The following is a 19,974-nucleotide window of genomic DNA, read 5'->3' on the forward strand; positions in this document are numbered from 1 at the left end:
TGATGCTTCCTAAGGCCCACTTGACTTCACATTCCAGGATGTGTAGCTCTAGGTTAGTGTGAGTGATCACACCATCGTGATTATCTGGGTTGTTAAGATCTTTTATTCTTGCCACCTCTTCTTAATACCTTCTGCTTCTGTTAGGTCCATACCATTTCTGTCCTTTATTGAGCTCATCTTTGCATGAAATGTTCCCTTGGTATCTCTAATTTTCTTAAAGAGATCTCTAGTCTTTTCCATTCTATTGTTTTCCTCTATTTCTTTGCATTGATCGCTGAGGAAGGCTTTCTTATCTCTCCTGGCTATTCTTTGGAACTCTGCATTCAAATGGGTATATCTTTCCTTTTCTCCTTTGCTTTTCGCTTCTCTTCTTTTCACAGCTATTTTAAGGCCTCCTCAGACAGCCATTTTGCTTTTTTGCATTTCTTTTCCTTGGGGATGGTCTTGATTCCTTTCTCTTGTACAATGTCACGAACCTCCGTCCATAGTTCATCAGGCACTCTATCAGATCTAGTCCCTTAAATCTATTTCTCACTTCCAAAAACACACAAGTACATACAAAAACTAATAAAATCTGAATAAGGTCTATGGATTGTACCAATGTCAGTTTCCTCATTTTAATACTGTACAATTATGTTAGTTATTGAGGGAAACTGAGTGAAGGGTACACAGGACTTCACTGTACTATTTTTGCAACTTCATGTGACTCTATAATCATTTCAAAATAAAAAGTTTTTTTTCAGGTAAGGAAAAACAGTCTTTTACAGACAAACAAAAAGAAGTAGTGACTAGTAAACTGGCACCACAAAAATTGAAAAGGTAGTTATTTAAAAAAAAAGAGAGAAAAGGTATTATTTCAAACAGAAGTATGGAAAAACATCTAGAGTGAAAATATAAGAAATGGCAAATATCTTCATCTCTTTAAAATACAAATGACTGTTAAAAGAGAAAATGTTGTGTGATGTATGACATTTAAAGATAAATGTATGACCCCAAAAGAAGAAGATGGAGTATACTGTGAAAGTGTTATGTTATATGTGAAATACTATAACATGATTTGAAGGTAGACTGTAATATGTTAAATATGTGTATTGTAAACATTAAATCTAAACCTAGCTATAGCTAATGTTGGAGAAAAATGGAATACTAAAAAATATTCAATTCAAAGGAGGAAAAGTAACAAAGAACAGTTGGGAAAAATAGGAAACAAATAGGAAGATAGCAAATTTAAATCCAAACACCAAAAACTATATCATGTAAAGGAACTGAACATTCCAATAAGAGACAAAGGCTGTGAGAGTGGATAAAGAAGCAAAAGTCAATTATGTGGTTTCTGTAGCAAACTCATTTTCAGTAGAGACAGATTAAAAGTAAAAAGATGACAAAAGACAGTCAAGATGGAGGAGTAGGAGAATGTGGCGTTTATGTGTCTGCAAATGCATTGAGAATCATCTATAAATGGAACAATTCTCACAGGGCACCAGTTGAACACTAACAGAGGACCTCAGACACCTAAAAGGACACAAAAGATGCCCACATAACCAGGTAGGACAAAAGAAAGACGGGAAAAGGAAAAACAGAGGAAGAGGGACAGGGCCAGCACTTCTGGGTGGGGAGCTAAAGCAGGAGAGAGGTTTCTGCACCTGATGAAACCTCCTCATTGTTGAGGAAATCAGATGGGAGAGAAGGGGAGCTTCAGGCGCTATTCTAAGGAGAGCAGAGCAACAGTCTGGGGCAGTCAGGACACAGTGAGATCTACACAGATGTTCAATGACACATGTTCACAGGGCAGACAGGGGTTTGGTGCTGGAACTTGGCATTTAGAGAGGAAACCTGGGGAGAGGACTCTAGTTAGCTGCAGGGAGACAGTCTGAGGGGACCAGAGTGAGGAAATCCATAACCTGGAATGCTTGTGAAGGAAACACTGAAGAGGGGAGTCATTGTTGAGTGATGGGAGAGGGGTGGGGCCATTTGTAGCCTCTCTCCCCCTGCACCAGCCCTTCCTCCCAAGGCACTAGGAAGGGCCCTGGCTGGGGCCAGCTCTCTCATGCCATGGTTGCCAGCTTCCCTCTGAGTCCCTTGTCCCCACTGGGGCTCCAGCAACTCCAGCTGCCAATGTCTCCACACCCCTTCCTCACCAAGGTGGATTCCTGTGTTCTGGGGCAGCCTCAGGAACAGACTCCTGTGGATGGCCCATGTGCAGAGGTGGGGCTCAAACTACAGCTGGGCCTCAGGGGCTGTGCAGCTAAGGAACAAAAAATGAAACCTCTTCTCCCAGCTGGGCAGCCTAGAACTGACATCACCACAATAGCCTTTGTACACTAAGTACCTACAGAACATCTGAATGGATAATGAGTACTCCTGCAGCCAAGACAGGTCTTACCTTTAGCAGCTTTACACTTTGTGAGCATATATACGTGGGGGCTGGGCCAGGCCAGAGGATGAACTGCCCCCATTGTGCCTACAGTGGGTCCATATCCATGATAACTGCATCCTGGGACCTGACTTCAACAGATCTATGCTGGTGGCCTGGTGAATATAACATCTGACAGACACCAGGGCCAACTACCAGCATATCCACAGTTAAGGTGGGGCCCAGAGCAGTGCCAACAGCAGTGCAATCTGAGAGCTCATACAACAGAGCACACCCACCGGTGAACTGCTCCAGAGGAGGAATGCTCAGTGGCTTTCCTCCTGGTGGGAATGCTCCAATTCCAATTTCTCACGCATGCAGATCAAAACCACACCTAAGAAACAGACCTGGGGGCCTCTAATCCAATAACTAGGGAATAGAACCTCACCTCTGACAGGGCAGTGACGACCGAGCACAAGGCGGGCCCTGCTCAACATCCAATGCAGGCTCTGGTTTCCACAACGTAAGTCACACCTCCTATACAGGGGATAACTGTCAGCACACACAGAGGAAAGAAGTGGGAGATGTCTATACTAAAAACAACACACGCACCAAAAAATATTAAACCTACAAAGGCTATACAGGAATGTTTCTACAGAAAACAGACCTCAAGTAGAGTCTGAAAGTCTGGCACTGGGTGGAAGAACCCTTGGGGCACAGTCTTAAAGGCCAGCAGGACTTGAGTGTAGGAGCTCCACAGGGCTGGGGAAAACAGAGATTCTATTCTGGAGCATGCACACAAGATCTCACATGCACTGGGATCCTGCAGAGAGCGATACCTCAACAGGAACCCAGGCTACACATACCAAGGGGTCTGAGGTCAACTATGACTCACCATGAAGGCAAAGACACTGGTGGTGGAAGTTCCAGGGAAACGGATCTGAATGAGCTCTCTTGGAGGTCCACATTTTGGCACCAAGATCTGGCTCCAACCAACAACCCAACCTGCAGGCTCCAGTGCTGGAAAGACTCAGGCCAAACAACCACCAAGATGGGAGCACAGCCCATTACAGAAAATAGGATGCTGAAAGTCATACTGAACTCACAGCCACCTAAAAACACACCCCATGACATGGCCTTGCTCATGACAAGGGACAAGAGCCACCTCTACCCACCAGTGGGTAAGTACCAAGCCCTCCTACCAAGAAGTCTGCATAAGCCCCTAGACCAACCTCACCCACCAGGGAGCAGACACCAGAACAGGAGGAACTAAGATCTACAGCCTCTGGAAAGGAGACCTCAAACACAGAAAGTCAGACAAAATGAGACAACAGAGTAATATGCTAAAGAGGAAGGAACAAGCTAAAAATTCACAAGAACAACTAAACGAAGAGGAGGCAGGAAATCTACCTGAAAAAGAATTCAGAGTAATGATAGTAATAATGATATCCAAAATCTTAGGGAAAAAATGGAGAAAACCTGAATACAACACCAAACATAGTCATCAAATCACAGGAGAACAAAAGAAGAAGGGAATAAAAAGATCTACAAAAACAAACCCAAAACAATTAAGAAAATGGAAATAGGAACATACACATCCATAATTACTTTAAATGTAAATGGTTTAAGTGCTCCAAACAAAAGACACAGACTGGCTGAATGGATAAAAAAACAAGCGCTGTATATACGCTGTCTACGAAAGAGCCACTTCAGACCTAGGGACACATATAGACTGACAGTGATGTGATGGAAAAAGACATCCCATGGAAATGGAAATCAAAAGAAAGCAGCAATAGCAATATTAATATAAGATAGGATAGACTTTAAATACTATTACAAGAGACAAGGAAGGACATTACATAATATTTAAGAGATAATCCAAGAAGAAGATATAAAAATTGTATATATGCTTCCCTGGTGGCTCAGACTATAAAGAATCCACCTGCAATGCAGGAGACCCAAGTTCGATCCCTGGGTTGGGATGATCCCCTGAAGAAGGGAACTACTACCTACTCCATTATTCTTGTCTGGAGGATCCCATGGATAGAGGAGCCTGGCAGGCTACAGTCCATGGGGTCGCAAAGAGTTGGACACGACTGAGTGACTAAGCACACACAGGAGCACCTCAATATATAAGGCAAATGCTAACGGCCATAAAGGGGAAAATCAACAGTAACACATTAATAGTGGGGAATTTTAATGGACATCATCAAAACAGAAAATTAATAAGGAAACACAAGTCTGAAATGACATATTACACCAGACAGACTTAACTACTAACTATATGACATTCCATCCGAAAGTAGCAGAATGCACTTTCTTCTCAACTGTACATGGAACAATCTCCAGGATAGGTAACATCTTGGGCCACAAATCAAGCATCAGTAAATTTAAGAAAAATGAAATAATATCAAGCATTTTTCCAAGCACAACTCTGTAAGATTAGAAATCAACTACAGAAAAAAAAATATATATATATATATATATAAAACACAAACACAAAGAGGCTAAAAAGCCAGTGGATCACTAAAGAAATCAAAGAGGAAATCAAAAAATGCCTAGAGACCAATGAGAACACAACAATCCAAAACCTATGGGATGCAGCAAAGGCAGCTTTAAGAGGGAAGTTTATAGCAATACAATCTTACCTCAGGAAATAAGACAAATTTCAAATAAACAACCTAAACTTAATGCAACTACAGAAAGAACAACAAACAAAACCTAAAGTTAGTAGAAGGCTAGAAATCAGAAATATCAGAGCAGAAATAAATGAAATAGAGATGAACAGACCACTAACAAAGATCAGTAAAACTAAAGGCTGGTTCTTTGAGAAGATGAACAAAATTGATAAAGCGTTAGCTACATTCACCAAGAAAAAAGTGAGAGGACTCAATAAAACTAGAAATGAAGAAGTTACAACAGACATTACAGAAATATAAACGTTCATAAGAGATTATTACAAGCAATTAAACACAAATAAAATGGATAACCTAGAACAAATGGACAAAGTCTTAGAAAGTTACAATCTTCCAAAACTGATCCAAGAAGAAATAGAAAATATGAACATGTCAATTACAAGTATTGAAATTGAAACTGTGATTAAAACCTTCCAACAAACAAAAGTCCAGGACCAGATGGCTTCACAAGTGAATTATATGATGCATTTAAAGAAGAGTTAACGTGTAGTCTTCTGAAACTCTTTCTAGAAGTAGCAGATGAAGGAACACTTCCAAGCTCATTCTATGAGGCTATCATCACCCTGATATCAAAACCAGACAAATATCACACACACACAAAAAATACTATAGGCCAACAACAAACAAATGAAAAGATGCTCAACATCACTGATTATTGGAGAAGTGTAAATCAAAAAAACAATGAGGTATCACTTCATACTAGTCTGAATGGCTACCATCAAAAAATCTACAAACAAATGTTGGAGAGGGTGTGGAGAAAAGGGAATGCTCTTGGACTGACGGGGGAAATGTTAATTGATAAAACCACCACGGAAAACAGTACGGAGGTTCCTTACAAAACGAAAACTATCATATGACCCAGCAATCCCACTACTAGGCATATACCATGAAAAAGCCATAATACAAAAAGATGTTAATACATGTACCCCAGTGTTCACAGCAGCACCATTTATAATAGCCAGGACATGGAAGCAACCTAAATGGCCACTGAGAGATGAATGGATGAAGAAATGTGGTACATACATACAATGGAATACCACTCAGCCATAAAAAGGAATGAAACTGGGTCATTTGTAGTGATGTGGTGAACCCAGAGACTGTCCTATAGAGTGAAGTCAGTCAGAGAGAGAGAAACAAATACTGTATATTAGTGCATACATATGGAATCTAGAAAAACAGTGCTGATGACCCTATTTGCAGGGCAGGAATAGAGATGCAGACTTAGAGAACAGAACTGTGGACACAGTGAGGGGAAGGAGAGGGTGATGAATTGAGAAAGTATCACTGACAGATACACACTACCATGTGTAACACAGACAGCCAGTGGGAAGCTGCTGAATAGCACAGGGACCTCAGCTCCATGCCTTTTGATGACCTAGAGGGTGGGATGGGAGGGGGAACTGGAGGGAGGCTCAAGAGGAGGGGGATATATGTATACATATAGCTGATTCACATCACCACACAGTGTAAATGAACACAATATCATAATTACACTCCAATTTAAAAAAAGAAAAAATAATAACACTCTAATATCACTAAAGAGCACTAAAGAACTGAATTCAACAACACATTAAAAGATCATTCACCATGGTCAAGTGGGATTTATCCTAGGGATGCAAGCATTCTTCAACATATGTATATCAATCAATGTGAAAAACCACATTAAAACTGAAGAATAAAAACCACATGATCATCTCAATAGATGCAGAAAAAGCTCTTGACAAAATTCAACATCCATTTATGATAAAACCTCTCCAGAAAGTGAAGGGTTTCCCAGGTGGTGCCTGTGGTAAAGACCCCCACCCTGCCAATGCAGGAGACATTAGAGATGTGGGCTCAATCCCAGGGTCGGGAAGATCCCCTGAAGAAGGAAATGGCAACCCACTCCAGTATTCTTGCCTGGAGAATCCCATGGACAGAGGAGCCTGGTGGGCTACAATACACAGGGTCAGAAAGATTTGGACATGACTAAAGCAACTTAGCATGTACTCTAAAAAGTGGGCACAGAGAGAACCTACCTCAACATAATGGCAATATACAACAAACCTATAGCTAACATCATATTCAATGGTGAAAAACTGAAAGCATTTCCTCTTAGATCAAGAATAAGACAAGCATGTCTACTCTCACCACTACTATTCAACATAGTTTTGGAAGTCCAACCATGGCAGTCAAAGAAGAAATAAAAGGAATCCAAACTGGAAAAGAAGTAAAACTATCATTGTTTGAAGATGACATGATATTGTACAGAGAAAATCTTGGAAGATGCTACCAGGAAACTGCTAGAGCTCATCAATGAATCTGATAAAGTTGCAGGATACAAAATTAATACACAGAAATCTCTTGCATTCCTATACACTAACAACAAAAGGTCAGAAACCAAAATTAAGCAAATAATCCCATGTACTGTCACATCAAAAAGAAAAGATACCTAGGATTATATCCATGTAATGAGGCAAAATTATACTCAAATAAGTATAAAATACTGATGAAAGAAATCAAAGATGACACACAAACAAATGGAGAGATGTACCATACTCTTGGATTGGAGGAGTCAAAATTATCAAAATGAGTATATAACCCAAAGTAATCTACAGGTTCAATGTAATCCCTATCAAACTACTAATAGCATTTTTCACAGAATTAGAACAAAAAATTTTACAATTTGTATGCAAACACAAAAGACTGTGAAGAGCCAAAGCAATCTTAAAGAAAAATGGAGTTGGAGGAATCAGTTTCCCTGACTTCAGACTATACTACAAAGCTATAGTAATCAAAACAGTATGATATGGGCACAAAAACAGAATATACATCAATGGAACAGGATAGAATGTCCAAAGATAAACCCACACACCTATAATAACATAATCTATAGCAAAGGAGGCAAGAACATGCAATGGAGAAAAGACAGTCTCTTCAATTAAGTGGTGCAGGAAAATGAACAGCTACATGTAAAAGGATGAAATTAGAACACTCTCTAAAACTATATGCAAAAGTAAATTCAAAATGGATTGTTGTTGTTCAGTCACTTAACTGTGTCCTACTCTTTGTGACCCCGTGGACTACAGCATGCTGGGTTTCCTTGTCCTTCACCATCTCTGAGAGCTTGCTCAAACTCCTATCCATTGAATTGGTGATGCCATCCCCATTAAAGACCTAAATGTAAGGCCAGATACTATAAAACTCTTATGAGAAAACACAGAACATTCGCTAACATAAATTGCAGCAAGATCTTTTTTGATCCACCTCCTAAAGAAAATTAAAAACAGAAATAAATAAATGGGGTCTGATTAAACTTAAAAGCTTCTGCACAGCAAAGGAAACCATAAAGAAAACAAAGACAACCCACAGAATGGGAAAAATATCTGCAAATGAAGCAACTGACAAAGGATTAATCTCCAAAATATACTAACAGTTTATGCTGTTCAACATTAAAAATAAATAAAAAATGGGCAAAAGATCTACACAGACATTTCTCCAAAGAAGATATACGGAAAGCCAAGAGGCACATGAAAATATGCTCAACATCACTAATTACTAGAGAAATGCAAATCAAAACTACAATGAGGTATCACCTCACACCAATCAGAATGACCATCATCAAAAAACTCTACAAACAGTAAATGCTGGAGGGAATGTAAACTGGTATAGCCACTATGGAGAATAGTCTGGAGGTTCCTTAAAAAACTAAAAAAAAGAACTATCATGCGATCCAGCAATCCCACTTCTGGGCATATATCTGGAGAAAGCCATAATTCAAAAAGATAGCTGCACCCCAATGTTTATTCTAGCACTATTTACAATAGCAAAGCCATGGAAGCAACCTAAATGTCCATCAACAGAAGAATGGATAAAGAAGATGTGGTACATATATACAGTAGAATATTACTCAGCCATCAACAAGAATGAAAGAATGCCTTTTGCAAGGACGTGGATGGACCTAGAGAATGTCATACTGACCGAAGTAACTCAGCCAGAGAAAGACAAATGTCATATGGTATCTGTTATATCTGTAATCTTAAAAATGGTACAAATGAACCTATTTACAAAACAGAAATGCTTTGTAAATACAGATGTGGAAAACAAATGTACGGTTACCAAGGGGGCAATTTTAGTCAAAGAATTCAGCACAAGCACCCCTCTCTCCATAGCTGATAGAGCAATAAAGACAGAACACTTGAACAATACTGTCAACAAATCTGACCTAATACATATTTATAGAAAACTACTCAGTAAAGAATAACACATACTGTCTTCAAGGGCACATTAAACATTTACCAAGAGAGGCCAAATGCTGGCCTATAAAACTATTTGGAACAAATATTCAAAGAATAAAATCATATACCACATAATTCAATTAAAAATCAATTTACAAAAAGACAGGAAAAATACTCAATATTTAAAATTAAACAACACATACTTTTAATAATCCAATTGTCAAGAAATATCAGGAAGGAAATTAGAAAATACTTTGAATTTAATAAAAAAGCATCAAAATCTGTGGGATACAGACAAAGCAGCACTTAGAAGAAAATTTACAGCTTTAAATTCTTATGTGACAAAAGCAGAAAATCAATTATGCAAGCTTTTGCTTTAAGAATCCTGAAAAATAAAAACAAATTAAGCCCAAATAAGAATGAAGGAAATGGAAAAGTTTGTTGTTGTTTAGTTACTACGTCGTGTCTGACTCTTTTGTGACCCCAAGGACTATAGGACTCCTGGCTCCTCTGTCCATGGGATTTCTCTGGCAAGAACACTGGAGTGGGTCGCTACTTCCTTCTCCAGAGGATGTTCCTGACCCAGGGACTGAACTCACATCTCCTGCACTGGCAGACGGATTCTTTACCAATGAGCCACCAGGGAAGCCAAAGGTAAGGTTAGAAATCAATAGAGTGGAAAACTGACAAACAGTAAAAATAGTAAAAATAGAAAAATTAACAAAAGTCAAACACTGATTCACTGAAAAATTCAGTGAATTTGATAAGTATGTAGTTACACTAATTAAGAATAAAACATGAAGAGATAAATTATTAGTGTCAAGAATGAAACAGAAGTCATAATCACAGAGATTAAAAATATAAGTAAAAATGTAATAAATGATAGGGGCTTCCCAGGCGGTACAGTGGTAAAGAATCCGCCTGCCAATGCAGAAGACACAAGAGACACAGGTTTAATCCCTGGGTTGGGAAGATCCTGTAGAAATGGCAACCTACTCCAGTATTCTTGCCTGGAAAATTCCACCGACAGAGGAGCCTGGCAGCCTATAGTCCATGGGGTCGCAAAGAGTTGGACACAACTGAGTGACTGAGTATGTACATATGGACACATCTATACCAATGAGTTTTACGACTCAGCACTGGAAAAGTTTCTTAAAAACACAAATTATCAAAACTGATTGCAAAATAATGGAAAATCCAAATAGACTTACTTACAGTAATTAAATTGGTGGGCAAAGATTTCTCAAATAGGATGAAAAAGAGCATAAAAAATGTATTAGAATCCATGAAAATTGTAAACTCTACCTTCTGAAAGACACTGTTAAAAAATTTAAATGCCAACTCAAACTGCAAAAAACTATTCACAATACATTCTTTCTAGCAAAGAAATTACATAAGAAAAATTAAGAACTCTTAATAAAACCCAATGTTTCTAATTTGGGCAAAAAAATTGAACATATACATGAGAAGAGAAGATAACATGAACAGCCAATAAGCCTAAAAAGATACTCACGATCAATAGTTAGCAAGGAAATACAAATGAAACTATACTGAGATACTGCTTCTGATCTTCTGATCCTAAAAGACTGATAATACCAAGTGTTAGAGAATAAGGGTAACTGGAACTCTCATACATTGCTACTGGGAATGAAAAACGGTATAATCACTTTAGAACACAGTTTGACAGCTTCTTAAAAAGTTAAACATGCACTTTCCATAAACCCAGAAGTTCTACTCCTAGGCACTTCATCAACATCATGAATGATACTGAATATGTTTACACAAAAATATGTATCTACACAAAGCACTTGTACATGTAAATTCATAGTGGCTTTACTTCTCATAGCCCGAAGCTGGAAATAACTCAAATTCCCATCAATTGGTGACCAGATGAAATGTGGTAAATCCATAAATGAATACCACTCAGCAATATATGAGAACGAACCATAAAGCAAGCAACACTGATGAACCTCAACAACATTATGCTGAAGAAAACAGATGCAAAAAAGTACATACTTAAGTTTCCATCTATATGAAATTTTATAACAAGGAAAATGAACTTGCAATAAAAGAATGCAAATCAGTGGCTGCTTGGGGCCATGATTAGAGAGACTGGGGATTTAGTGGGAAGAGACAAAGGAAACTTGGGGGAGTGACAGAAATTTTATGTTAATCATGGTGGTGGTTACAAGCATGTATTAACTTGCTAAAATTCAATGAATTGTACAGTTAAGTCAAGTATATTGTGTTTAAGTTATTCCTCAATAGAGTTGGTTTGTAAACATATCATTAATAGAAAAACAAAATCCAAAGATGGGGTAAAATGGTTTCTGACTTTATATTTTAAGAATGACTCCATCTGTTAGAATCAACAGCTAAAATAAGTTAACATTATAACAATGTTTTAATAGTTGGTTTTTCCAGGTTTATAGAAGGAGCTGCTTAAGCTCTGTTTTGTATTTCTCTGAACTGTACACTGAGACTTAATTTGAGAGAGAGAAAAAATGAACAGAATTAACAAAGAAAGATTCAATCCTGAGTATCATACAACCCAGGAGAACTATGTTTTGTCTGTCTGGCCAATAGGCAGATAGGAATTAAAGCTGGGAAGTTCAGAGTCAATGCAAGTTTTCATAAAATCTTCAGCTAGCCAATGTATCATAATGTCTTTATACGTTCACCATGAAATAAAATTTTCAAATACTTAACCCTAAACAATGAAATGTGTTTAAGTCCATTTATTTGGGGGTTGGAGAAAGAGTCTACATGATTTTCAGAGTCAAATAAACACAGTTTGAATCCTGCTCTGCCATTCCTATTTGACTGTAGACAATTTGCTCAACCTCTCAGACTCAGTTTCCCAGTGTGTTTTACCTGACAGACAGCACTCAAAAAATATTAGTTCCTTTTCTGCCTACATAAAAGAGTTATAATCAATGTGGTCTTTTGAGGATATTAATCTTTTGACAGGGTACAGGATACCAGGGAAAAGACAAAGGACATATAATGACCAGTGAAGAGGATTCAGAAATAAGACATAATAGCTTGAACCAAGAAGTAGCAATGGGGAATGAAAACAAGAGATGAAAAACATTTCTTTCTTTTTTATTTTTATTTATTTATTTTTTATTAGTTGGAGGCTAATTACTTCACAACATTGCAGTGGGTTTTGTCATACATTGACAGGAATCAGCCATGGAGTTACATGTATTCCCAATCCCGATCCCCCCTCCCACCTCCCTCTCCACCTGATTCCTCTGGGTCTTCCCAGTGCACCAGGCCCGAGCACTTGTCTCATGCATCCCACCTGGGCTGGTGATCTGTTTCACTATAGATAATATACATGCTGTTCTCTCGAAACATCCCACCCTCGCCTTCTTCCACAGAGTCCAAAAGTCTGTTCTGTACATCTGTGTCTCTTTTTCTGTTTTGCATATAGGGTTATCATTACCATCTTTCTAAATTCCATATATATGTGTTAGTATGCTGTAATGTTCTTTGTCTTTCTGGCTTACTTCACTCTGTATAATGGGCTCCAGTTTCATCCATCTCATTAGAACTGATTCAAATGAATTCTTTTTAACGGCTGAGTAATATTCCATGGTGTATATGTACCACAGCTTCCTTATCCACTCATCTGCTGATGGGCATCTAGGTTGCTTCCATGTCCTGGCTATTATAAACAGTGCTGCGATGAACATTGGGGTGCACGTGTCTCTTTCAGATCTGGTTTCCTCAGTGTGTATGCCCAGAAGTGGGATTGCTGGGTCATATGGCAGTTCTATTTCCAGTTTTTTAAGGAATCTCCACACTGTTTTCCATAGTGGCTGTACTAGTTTGCATTCCCACCAACAGTGTGAGAGGGTTCCCTTTTCTCCACACCCTCTCCAGCATTTATTGCTTGTAGACTTTTGGATAGCAGCCATCCTGACTGGTGTGTAATGGTACCTCATTGTGGTTTTGATTTGCATTTCTCTAATAATGAGTGATGTTGAGCATCTTTTCATGTGTTTGTTAGCCATCTGTATGTCTTCTCTGGAGAAATGTCTGTTTAGTTCTTTGGCCCATTTTTTGATTGGGTCATTTATTTTTCTGGAATTGAGCTTCAGGAGTTGCTTGTATATTTTTGAGATTAGTCCTTTGTCTGTTGCTTCATTTGCTATTATTTTCTTCCAATCTGAGGGCTGTCTTTTCACCTTACTTATAGTTTCCTTTGTTGTGCAAAAGCTTTTAAGTTTCATTAGGTCCCATTTGTTTAGTTTTGCTTTTATTTCCAATATTCTGGGAGGTGGGGTCATAGAGGATCCTGCTGTGATTTATGTCGGAGAGTGTTTTGCCTATGTTCTCCTCTAGGAGTTTTATAGTTTCTGGTCTTACATTTAGATCTTTAATCCATTTTGAGTTTATTTTTGTGTATGGTGTTAGAAAGTAAACGAAAACAAGAGATGAATGAAAAACATTTAGAAGCAAGAAAGCACAGGATTGGGTATGAGGGCCAAGAACAAGAAAAGAATCAAAGATTTAGGCAAGTTACATCCACTAGAACAGTGACATGATCACAGCTTGGATGCCTGATGACAAATCGTAAACTCACAGTTGTTTCCCAGATATAATAGTTTGTTCTTTCTTAGACCACTTGCCTTTATTTTTTAAAGCAACAGAAATATAGTACAAACTACATATGTAATTTTACATTTTCTAATAGCCACTTTAAGAAGAAATAGGTAAAATTAATTTTATTACTATATTTCACTTATCCCAGCATACCCAAAGTATTACCATTTCAACATGTAACCAATATTAAAATATTAATGAGATTTTACATCTTTCTTTGTATTTACTCTTCAAAATTAGATACTGATTTACACTCACAGCATGACACAATTTGGACTAGCCTCACATGAGTGGCTATCATTTTCAAAAGCACAGGCTTAGACTATGAGACACTATAAGTAATTTTCCTTCCCAGATGAATAGACAAACAAAATGTGGTATTTCACTCTATGTTACAATCAATAATAAAAAAGGACAGATTATAACATGGATGAATCAGAAATGCATTATGCTAAGTTAAAAAATCAGACTCAAGAGGTTACTATGTAATTCTATTTATATGACATTCTAGAAAAGGCCAAAATATAAGAATCAAAAACAGATGAGTGGTTGTCTAAGGTTTGGAGTAGAGACAGGACTAAATTCACAAAGAAATTTTTGGGGGGATATAACTCAGTTTTGGCTATGGTTATCTGACAATGCCCTTGTCAAAACGCATAGAACAGTAAACAGTCACCCCTCAGTATTCACAGGGGATTGGTATTCCCAATCTAACATGTACTTGTAGGATGTGGTGAAACTGGAACCCTTATACACTGCTGGTAGAAATGTAAAAATGGTATAGGTGATTTGGAAAACAGTCTGAAGTTCCTCAAAAGGCTAAACATAAGATTGGGACCTCCCTGGCGGTCCAGTGGTTGGGAATCCACCTGCCAGTGCAGGGGACTCAGGTTCAATCCCTGGTCCGAGAGAATCCCACATGCTGTGGAGCAGCTAGGCCTGTGAGCCACAACTACTGAGCCTGTTCTCTAGAAACCAAAAGACTGCATGCCACAACTACTGAAGCCCATGGGGCTAGGGCCTGTGTTTCGCAACAAGAGAAACCACCTAAATGAGAAGCCTGCACACCACAACAAAGAGCAGCCCCCACTCGCTGCAACTAGAGAAAGCCTGCACGCATCAATGAAGATACAGCAGTCAAAAATAAAAAAAATAAAAAAACAAACAGACAAAACATAAATCCAGTAATTCCGCTCCTAGGCATATATCCAAGAAAAACAAAAACATATATCCACACAAAAACTTGTATATGCATGTTCATAGTACAGCATTATCCAAAACAGTTCCAAAACAGAATAACCCAAATGTCCGTCAACTGATAAACAGATAAATAAAATGTATTATATCCATATACTCTATTACAAGGAATATTACTCTATAAAAAGCAATGGAGTCCTAACATGCTACAATGTAGACCAAAAAAACATTAAGCAAAAAATGTTGGTTCTGAAGTATCACATACTGTATGAGTCTACCTGTCCAGAAATGTCCAGAATAGGCCAATCTATCGAGACAGAAAATAAGTGAGAAGCTGCCTAGAGCTGGAGGGGATGGGGTGAAATGGGTTGAGGTACTATGGCTAGAGGGTACAGAGCGACTTTCCAGGTGATGAAAATGTCCCAAACTTGACAGTGGTGACAGCTGCAGGACTCTGTGAATCCTCTGAAAGCCACCAAACTGTATACTTTAAAGGTAACACGTATTGTATGTGAATTATATTTCAGTAATGCTACTAAAAAACACTGTTCTAATAACGGGGGAAGAGGTTTTAGGAAACACTAACAAAATAACTGAACCATGAAAAGTGGTGTCTAAGCAAACATGTGACTTTTGTGTTTTTGTGAATCTTTGGCATTAGATTAGGAAAAAATAGAAAAATTATTACCCTTTCTACTGAAGACAACTGTTGCTGTAATCCATCACATTTTTTGTTTGCTTCTTCAAAAAGAGTTTTAAACTTTTCTGTTTGAGATTGTTGCAAATTAATTGTCCGCTGCTGTCTCACACAATTTTCTTCAAAATTTTTCAGTTGAGACTTTAAATCCTGAATTTCATCCTCCTATACAGTTATGAAATTATAGATTATATGAAGAAACACACAAGATTTTGTATCAAAACATAAAGCAAAAATAAAAATCATAAAGCTGAAAACATAAAGTAGCTTCATATGATCTTTTTATTTTAAAATACTTTATTTTAAAAGAAGTAATTTATTTTTAATTGGAGAATAATTGCTTTACAATAATGTGTTAGTTTCTGCTATACATCAACATGAATCAGCCATTGGTATACATATGTCCCCTCTCTCTTGAAACTCCTTCCCACCTCCCATCCCATCCCAGACCTTTTGGTTGTCACAACAGAGCATCTGGGTTTGAGCTCCCTGCATCATACAACAAACTGGCTATCTATTTTACATGTGGTAATGTATATGTTTCAATGTTACTCTTTCAATTCATCCCCTCCCTCTCCTTCCCACACTGTGTCCACAAGTCTGTTCTCCATGTCTGCATCTCCACTGCTGCCCTGAAAACAGTTATCAATATTATCTTTCTAGTGCATTAATATACAATATTTGTTTTTCTCTTTCTGACTTACTTCACTCTGTATAGTAAGCTCCAAGTTCATCCATCTCATTAGGACTGACTCAAATGTATTCCTTTTTATGGCTGAGTAATATTCCATTATATGATCTCGGATGAGATATTTATACTCATTTCATAAAGAAAAATAAATTACACTCCATTTTCAGTCTCAAAAATGGAAGTCAGATGTTTTATTTCTGTTTAATATTAATAGCTTACATATCTCAGCCTAATACAGAGCATTCTAATTGCTAACAAACATAAAACTCTTCAGCTCTGGAAACTCAACATCTCAGAACAAAGTTCAGTATTTATACACAATTTTTGAATGTAAAAGTTAACTGTGAATTATACTTCAGTGAAGCTATTTTTAAAATAAAATTAAAAACTGCTCCCAAAATGTCTTTGATTATAAGAGCATTTATTCTGAAAGGTTTTAAAAACTTACCTTTTTATTGCATTCACAGACAACATTATCCAATTCTTCCTGCATAACACGGAGTTTGGCCTTCAGAAATCTAATCTGTGCTTCTGCATCAATAATAATATATATTGTCTTTCATTGAATCTAAGATGCCATCAATTGTAAAACAGACTATTATTTTATGAAGGAAAAAAGTGCTCAAGACGAAGAGTCTAATAGGAGATCCCTTTTAGGAAACACGGAAGAAAACACTAAAGACACAGTCCCTAATGTGGAGGCAAATGAAAAATCTACCCAGGTGTAAAAGGAACTGTGTATATCTCAATATAAAAAGAGTAAAGAAAGGGAGGGAAAAATCAAAAACATTTCCTGAGAATCAGAACTAAAAGCCAGTAGTTTACAGGCTGAATTCATACTTACCCAGGTCATTCAAAACACCTCAAGCAGAATTTAAAGTGGTTTCAGGTCAATAATGCTCCCAAAGTGTTTGGCAGAAACACACACAAATCCTTTCTAGCAAAACTCAACTTCAGTCCCAACTACTGCAATCATAAAATGCCACCGACTGCAACACACATCCCAATTTCACCTAAGTTAACATGTAGTGTATGTGTCTGAGAAGCAGAAAAGTACACAAATACCTTACTGCTGAAGCTTTTTTCCCCACAAATCCCTAATTAAGATCTACTTTTAGTATTTCATTGCTAGCAAAAGTTCTTTATTCAATAATATCGGTAAATTTGCAGTTTTTAGGCATATAAAAAATACATAAAGTGAAAGCTGAACTTGGAACTCACTCATAATTCATCCAATCAGTAATTAAAAAGATATACATTAAGTCTTTACTACATTCCAGGCATAATACAGATATTGTAAGACAAGCTTTGCCTTCATGAAGCTTATCTTGAGTAAACAATCTTAACATTCAGTCTCCGAAAGATCATTAGGACAAATTCCACAGCACACACATCTCCACACATACTTCCTGCTTCAAAGCTCTTCTTATAAAGTGTCCCCAGCATTACATGGAGCTGATGAACTATGTTTGGCTCTAGCCATACCTAGACTTCTCCAGTCAACTCTCCTTCTAGCCTCCAGGTTAGCAGAGGACAGAAGGGAAACAATCCATCTCTTTCTCTCCCCAACTCTAACCTCAGCAGTATCATCAAGGAGCTGAGTGCTCTGTCTCTGGAGGTACACAGCATGAACCTCCCCTCTCATCCCGCTCCAACTTTAGTCTTATAAAGCAGTGCTTTGTACACTTACTTACATTTTGTACATTTACACAATTTTAGACTTACAAAGCAGCCTTACAAAGTTTTGTGCTACTACTTTTTCATTGCTTCCTTCCGTACATAACCCAGCCATTCTAGGCAATCATGTGGAATAGGCAAGAACTCCCTAAAAGGGGAGACACCTTGGTCAAAGACTGTGAAAAGAGGAGGATGCAAAAGTGGCAGAGAGGTCATTAAGCAATAAGAGACAAAGCAGCACTTTAAGGTGGTTTGTGCTGGTTCTTATACCCGGGCAGAGGAACTCTCTAACTAGACCACCAGTGACTATTAACTGAGGAACAGCCAATATCTGACCACTGCATCCTTGAAGGCATCTTGAGGCATGAAGGTAATTTTTTCTTTCACTTGCCTTCACTCTTAACGAATAGCCTCAGAAAGCTTGGATAGGTCAGTAAACGTAACAAATGCATAAATGGATTATTCCTCATTTATGACTAACTAGCAGCAGCTGCATAATCATCATTACACATGTAAATCAATGAGATTATCACAGCATCAGAATATTGAGCAAAACTTCATGATCATCTAATATTAATATAAACTGCTAAATTTTCAAGTGAAGACATTGCTATTACAGAGGGACTAAGCAGTTTGCCTGAACCTGGTTAATTACATTCAACATTAACTATGTTCATATAAACTCAACTGTATTGGTTTTTATGTACAATAGAATAGGTGGCTGCTCATAAATCTAACAATTTTAGAGGCACTACCGGTAACTAACATAATGTTTTTGATGACTTAGACTAAGTATTTTTCTAGTGGTATGCAGAGAATGAGTTTATAAGAAAGAAAATAATATTCATTAGAAAATTCATTATTTTACCTGAGGCTAATCAATAATTCATTTATCCTTTAACATATGTTGATTTAATACACAATAAAGAGAATTCAGTAACATCAAATGAATTCAAAGAAACATTTTTTAAAAATTTCAATGTTTTAATAATAAGCTATGGGGCATATAACTTTAGTTGAAAAAAGGTCAATGAAACTAATCCTAGATAGTTCTTTTTATTTTTACCTTTTATAATGGAAAATATCAAACATATATAAAAGTAGTGAGACTGGTTCAGTGAAACTCTGCTTACCCATCATCCATTTTTAACAATTACTGACTCAAAAGCAATTTTATTTCATCTATCAAACAAATGCAACACATCATAATACATTTTCTAAATACAAGAAATATTGTTCTCAATGTTGTTTTTTAAGCAATTGTGATAGAAGAATAAACAAAAAACCTACCTGTTCCAATATCTTCACTAACACCAGAAAAAATATCATCATTTATATAATCAGGTAAGCCTTCTTCCTCTAGTTGCCCTTCAATCTTGCTAATTGTTTTTTCAAGAGAAAAGTCTGAGAAATCCTCTGGAATGGCAACATCATTGGCAGTCTGCACATGACAGTATTTCAATTTTACACTAAAAAGAGAAATATATATGTGTGTGTGTGTGTGTGTGTGTAATATAAAAAGTAGATATGATTCCCAGATATGACCTTTATTCAAGTAAAAAAGCAGATCAAAATTATTATTATAAATTTTAAGTTTATCATGATATCTACAATTGATACTTTCAAGGACTATACAACAAGAGATTTAGTAGACTTTTAATCTTTATGACAATCACAGAACTGGAGAAGGCTTTATGATGCCAGTTATTCAAGACATTGACAATGTAAAAAAATAAACAGAAACCTCAATTAAACAGTCAGGAGACCGGGAGGAGGAACTCTCACACCACGCGACAACAGCAAAGCCCGAGTATAAAGAAAGACTCCTCTTC

At 37.3% G+C, this 19,974-nt stretch overlaps 1 protein-coding gene across 2 annotated transcripts in view; it reads right to left on the reverse strand.

The window, feature by feature from the left end:
- The window catches only part of TEX9 (testis expressed 9), a 90,077-nt gene that overhangs the window by 42,206 nt on the left and 27,897 nt on the right, over window positions 1-19,974 (reverse strand). For both annotated transcript variants that reach the window (XR_006270063.1, XM_043471887.1), the window contains exons 7-9: window positions 19,433-19,611; window positions 16,914-16,996; window positions 15,766-15,939 (exon numbers count right to left, since the gene is read on the reverse strand). Coding sequence is in view for 1 of the 2 variants with exons in the window: in XM_043471887.1 (XP_043327822.1) it covers window positions 15,766-15,939; window positions 16,914-16,996; window positions 19,433-19,611 (436 nt within the window). In the remaining variant the exon portion in view is untranslated. The remainder of the gene's footprint in view (window positions 1-15,765; window positions 15,940-16,913; window positions 16,997-19,432; window positions 19,612-19,974) is intronic.

Source organism: Cervus canadensis, chromosome 6 (genome assembly GCF_019320065.1).
Source record: "Cervus canadensis isolate Bull #8, Minnesota chromosome 6, ASM1932006v1, whole genome shotgun sequence".
Lineage (NCBI taxonomy): Eukaryota > Metazoa > Chordata > Mammalia > Artiodactyla > Cervidae > Cervus > Cervus canadensis.